The sequence below is a fragment of the Octopus sinensis genome, linkage group LG12 (assembly GCF_006345805.1).
Source record: "Octopus sinensis linkage group LG12, ASM634580v1, whole genome shotgun sequence".
Classification (NCBI taxonomy): domain Eukaryota; kingdom Metazoa; phylum Mollusca; class Cephalopoda; order Octopoda; family Octopodidae; genus Octopus; species Octopus sinensis.
Window position 1 is genome coordinate 78,721,951 of NC_043008.1, and position 5,973 is coordinate 78,727,923.

The following is a 5,973-nucleotide window of genomic DNA, read 5'->3' on the forward strand; positions in this document are numbered from 1 at the left end:
TCCTTTCTATATTTTAAATGACAGAAATTATCATTTTAGAAATATTTTGTTTTACACATCACTTTGAGGTGTTTGATATTTTTAATTATGAAGGGAATGATGAAGGAGGGAAGTGGAATTAAGAATTAAAAAAAGAAAGTGCAAGATGCTGTTCCTAAAGTATGATTTAGGACAAGGTGAGTAGAAGTTTAATGATTAACTTATGCAGGACAGTTATTCTGAAATGAGGGAACAGACAATAAAAAAAATCATGAATTTCGAATATTTTTCTTTAAAAAAAAGTTTCCTCCATCATTTTTCGGTATATAAGTTACTATAACTTGAGGGGAAAAATTTTTTAATGGTGATGACTGTCATGAAGGCACAAGGAGGGAGGGGAAGCAACATTAACAAATCATGGATTTCAAAATTTTATTTTTTAGAAAAGGTTTCTTCCCATCATTTTTCAAAAATGCATGGTGCACACAAAAGATTTGAAAAATCCCAGTTGCAATGGAGAAAATCCAACTTATATGGTACAGCTATTCTGAAAGTCCCACCAAAGGCTTCTGTTTTGAGAGTTCACTATCATTCGCCTTCACCACAGAGTTGTTTTTCTTTCGGGGTTCATGAAATCAGTTGGCTTACAATGAAATGCCATAGCAAATTCTTCAGTATTTTGCAAAGTAACGATGACCCTGTAAAATATATAAATACAAATAAAAGTCATTCATCGACTATCAAAATAGTACCATGCATGATATGATTATCAATCAATATGTACACATATAAAAGATATGAGGAGTTTTCATCAGGGTGACTCAAACTAGTAGGCATGCATTCTAAGTGCTCAAATAGACGTGTCACTAAAATTCCTGTTTGATCAGCAGTTGAAGTTGTGGTATGTGACTGTCTTGATCAAAACAACTAGAAGTGGCTTCCCTTTGAATCAGTAGGTTTAGATTAAAGCAGTGAGGAAAAGCAAACATTTAGGCAATATTCAACAAGGACATTTAATTTATTTTAGCTACATAACGAATGGTAGATAAGGTATTCCTTTGGTAAATCCATGATCAGAAAGAATAATTAGATAGTACTCCATGGTGAAAGAAAAAGTATGGTTAGATAGTACTCCATAGTGAGGGAAAATGAATACTAACAGTTCTAAAATTGGACAAATACTGAGAGGAGGAATAAATAATACACTCAGATGTGAGAAAGATAGGTAGATAAGAGCTTTGTACACGATATATACTAATCAGTGTAGTGGGGGGGGGGGTTCCTGTCCAGGAAAATTAGAGAGAGCAAGTGCAAAAATGAGTGAGGGTTATTCCTATTCAAAGAAATTAGGAGGAGCAAACAGATAAGGGAAGGAATAAAGCAGATGCCAGACCTACAAGGTTGGGTACTAATGAGGTGGGAGGTGTAGGTAATAAAGTGGTTTGGCCAAATTTTACTAGAGGAGAGACCTAGGACAGCCAAGTTGTGTTAATGCTAAATGTGTCTAAGCTAGAAATAGATGCCACACTAACAAACAAAAGATTTCAGATTTGCAGTTTAAAAACTAAGGTTGAAACTTCATATTATAAAAATAAATAAAAATGTTAAAAAATAATAAAAAATAAAGTAACACTTAAAATTAAAGCTAGAATTAAAATTACGAAGTGAGTAGCCATAGTGTTAATGAAGATATTGCTATTGAGGCCTGTAGAAATATGAGCCTAAAGAGTCATATATATAAACTAGCAGCTAAGACCGGTTTCACCCAGTCGGTTTGGATGATGTGGCTGTAAAACCTGCTCTGTGTAAGCATTTGACTTGTTTGGGCATGCTTACATTGCTTAATATACTTCTCTGACCCCTTCTTTATCATTCCCAATGCACCAATTACTACTGGTATTATTGTAGTACTAAGCTTCCACATTTTCGTGCTTTCAATTTGCAGATCTTTATAATGAGAAAGCTTTTTGTATTCCTTTCTTGAGACATTTTGATCCTGTGGGACAGACATATCTATTAACAGACATATCTATTAACAAACATATCTAAATGGCGGTGCCCCAGCATGGCCACAGCTCATAAGCTGAAACTGGAAAAATCAAAATCAAAATCAAAATCATTAACAGACAAGTTCCTCCGTTGTAGTCCTTGATCACAATGTCTGGTCGATTGGAGTTAATTTTTTTGTCTGTTTGTATTAGGATGTTCTAAAGGATGGTGATACCCTTGCCATTTACTACATCCTCTGGATGGTGCCTATACCACTTATCATGGGATTAATTTTGTAGTATTTACAATCATTCCAGTGGATGTACTGCCCTAGTCTGTCATGTCTTGAGGTACTCCTTTTCAGTGAGGACTGGGTAGCCAGAAACATGATCAATTGTCTCTGTGAATTTTCCACAAATTCTGTATGAAGGGTCAGATCCATCTATAAGGACGTTTGCATTGTAGTTTCTGGTAGGTAAGCTCTGATCTTGTGCTGCAATAACAAAACCTTCTGTTTCCCCTTTCAGACCTGTCCCTTGTAGCCATCATCATCATCATCATTATTAAAGTGGTGAGCTGACAGAATCATTAGCACACCAGGCAAAAATGCTTAGTGGTTTTTCACCCATCACCTCGTTTTGAGTTCAAATTCAACCGAGATCAACTTTGCCTTTCATCCTTTCAGGGTCGATAAATTAAGTACCAGTTAAGTACTGGAGTCGATGTGATCAACTTACTCCCTCCCCCAAAATTTCAGGCCTTTTGCCAACAACAGAAAGGATTATTATACTTTATAAAGATTGACATAACTCTTCACACAGGAAAATAGACAGTAAGAACACGATGTGATTGTAGTATACTATTTATTGGTTTGAACGATATTTCAACAGTTCACCTGTCATTTTTAAGTTCAAAATGTAAATTGAAGAAACACAGAAATTCAAAACTACAAAACCCTGCATTCCCACTTTGAATGACATCATCAATCTTCAATTTTGCAACTGGTAAAAGGAAAAAGAAAGAATGAAAGAAAAAAGGACAGAGAAAAGAATATGTTCGACTAAATATTCTTTTTGCTTCTTTCTGTTCTTTTTTCTTTCTTTTCCATTTTGTCAATTGCTAAATTGAAGACTGATGATATCACTCTTTCAAAGTAGGAATGCAGGATTTACTCAGTCATATTTTTGAATTTCTGTGTTTCTTCATTTTACATTTTGAACTTAATAAAGACAGAGAAGCTGTCAAAATATTGCTCAAACAATTTATTAGAATCCATTCATTCGTGGCCGTTGCCAGCCTCGCCTGGCCCCCATGCCGGTGGCACATAAAAAGCACCATCTGATCGTGGCCGTTTGCCAGACTTGTCTGGCACCTGTGCCGGTGGCACGTAAAAAGCACCCACTACACTCATGGAGTGGTTGACGTTAGGAAGGGCATCCAGCCATAGAAACATTGCCAGATCAAACTGGGCCTGGTGCAGCCTTCTGGCTTCCCAGACCCCAGTTGAACCGTCTAACCCATGCTAGCATGGAAAGCAGACGCTAAACGATGATGATGATGATGATGATGATATCACACTCATCTTATTATTATTATTATTCATTCCTCCTCTCAGTATTTGACCAATTTTAAAATTTCCCTTACTGCAGAATACTATCTGACAATTCTTTCTGATCATGGACTTACCTAAGGAATACCTGATTTAACTGGATTTAATTGGATTTCTGCTCCCTCTTCAACATAATAATCCACAACAACTACCATTGATGATGAAATTCCTTCCATTATCTAACTTATATCTCTCCGATGACAGTATTCCCAACTTATAGAGTTTTCGCTCGAAACGATGTTCCAATAGCTGGGCTATCCCAGAAACAGCTGTCAGAGACTTTTTTTTTTACCATTAGTTATGTAGTTATATTAAATTAAATGTCCTTATCAAGTTTTGTCTAATTGTTTGCCTTTCCTCACTACTTTAACCTATATGTATATATATATATATATATATATATATATTAACTCAATGCATTATATATTTTTATTCACCCTATTTAACTGACTAACATTTCTCTAATATAAAATATATATTAGAGCAGTTGTATACTGTCAACCTATCGTGACAGTCCCATAAAGGGAATCATACTACTGCTATTTAGCCCTAGGAAGTAGATGACAAACAAAACTCAGAAACATGTCTCTGGATGCAGGCTTAGCTGGATGGGGGTGCTTGTCTCCCCCTTGTAAACATAAGGACACAGGAAATGTGTCAAGGCCGACAGGAAGCGTTTGATGCTTCCTAGGGCTAAATAGTGGTGGTGTGATTCCCTTTATGGGACTGTCATGTTAAGTTAACAGTATACAACTGCTCTATCATACCACCACTGCTTATATCTCTCTGAGATATTTAGAAATTTAAAATATATGTTGTGTCTGTCATATTGTTTCTAGTAGCCCTCATTACTTGATAGTTTGCCTCTAAAATTTAAATATTTAAGATCTAACATACAGACCAAATAAAAAATTTAGCTTCATTGAGTAAAAATATATTGGGCATATCTACATACATGTGCCCTCCACCAACTTTTTTCAAAATTTCAAGTTTCATTTGTAGATATGTATGTGATGTATGTCAGTATGTGTGTGCATCCACACACCATTTTTTTTTACATTAAATTCCAATACAATCTTGATGTACATCATCTGAAAAGTATTTGTTGAAAATTTCAGTAAGGAATACCAATCTTCTGAAAGCTATGAGGAAATAAAATTGACATAGTTAGTTAGTTAATTTGGCTCAAAAGCAAATAGTAAGACCATGTAGGGGGAAATGGAGTTAAGTACAGGGTGGTGTTCATGTAAAGAGTTCGGGCCACTTGAGGTCAAGGGAGGCTTTGAACAAAGCGGTCGTCGGCATCTTCACCATCTCGTCTGGCAGCTTGTTCGTACATTATCTAAACCTCTTTTCTCACTGCCCCTCACCCCAAACTTTTCATAACAAATTTCAATATACTCTGAATCTACATCATCTGAAACATATTTGTAAAACACTTCATTAAAAAAAAAATGCATTTTCCTAAAAGTTATGAATAAACAAAGTCAGGGGTGGAGAGTGTACTTTGTGTAGGTATGCCTTGTGTTGTTCCTTTGCTTTTTATTTCATATTTAAACTAAAATTAGATTTATTACAATGATTTTAACATAAATATCCCACAGACACTAGTAAATATACACTTCCTTTCATACTTTAACTGCTCATCTTTTAAAGCCATCCCCTTAGTTAAAAAGCATCTGTAACTCTGACTTGTCTTTCTCAAAAGCTACAATTAGAGAACTTCTCTATATTGTAAATAATTCAAGTAACCCTCTCCAGTATGCCTTCATTTAAAATTTCATCAAAATCATAAACATTACAAATATTATTATTATAATGGCTGGGTTCCAATCCACTTTAACAACAAAGTCCACCTGCTATACTTCTCAGTCCATCATCACTACCTCAAGGTCCTGGATACATTCCAGACCAGCGTCTGCTATCAAGTTACCGCTGTAAGTGTGACAACATTTTCTTCTTCTTACCATGAAATGGGTTCCACAAGACTAATTTGGATGCTTCCAGTTCAAGGTGGTACATGCAGAGACCAGATAGTCACAGCTGTCTCTTCCTGTTGTTCATGTCTACTTCCAAACTGCTCACCCAACCACATAAATACTTGAAGTCTTCAGCAACATTAGATTATGCAATACAGCAGGCTATAGACAATAGTGACAAAGACCTTGGTTTCACCATAGGCCAGCAAAGATCATGGAAAGTACCAGTAATAACCACCACAGACCTGGACTTCGCAGATGATATAGCACTCATATCTGATGAAATATATCAAGCACAAAAGCTGTCCAACAGAGTAGAAATATCAGGTGCTAAATTAGGACTGTAAACAAGAATACTGAATACATGTTTTTCAACCAATCAAGAGATATTGAACTGTTTGCTTTGAGCAGGTCCAA

The 5,973-nt window shown here is 35.7% G+C and overlaps 1 protein-coding gene across 1 annotated transcript in view; it reads right to left on the minus strand.

The window, feature by feature from the left end:
* Nucleotides 1-399: 399 nt before the first annotated feature.
* LOC115217952 (membrane metallo-endopeptidase-like 1) overlaps nt 400-5,973 on the minus strand; it is a 227,942-nt gene continuing 222,368 nt past the window's right edge. The window contains exon 22 of the mRNA XM_029787671.2: nt 400-677. Within this exon, the coding sequence (XP_029643531.2) occupies nt 578-677 (100 nt within the window). The 3' untranslated portion in view covers nt 400-577. The remainder of the gene's footprint in view (nt 678-5,973) is intronic.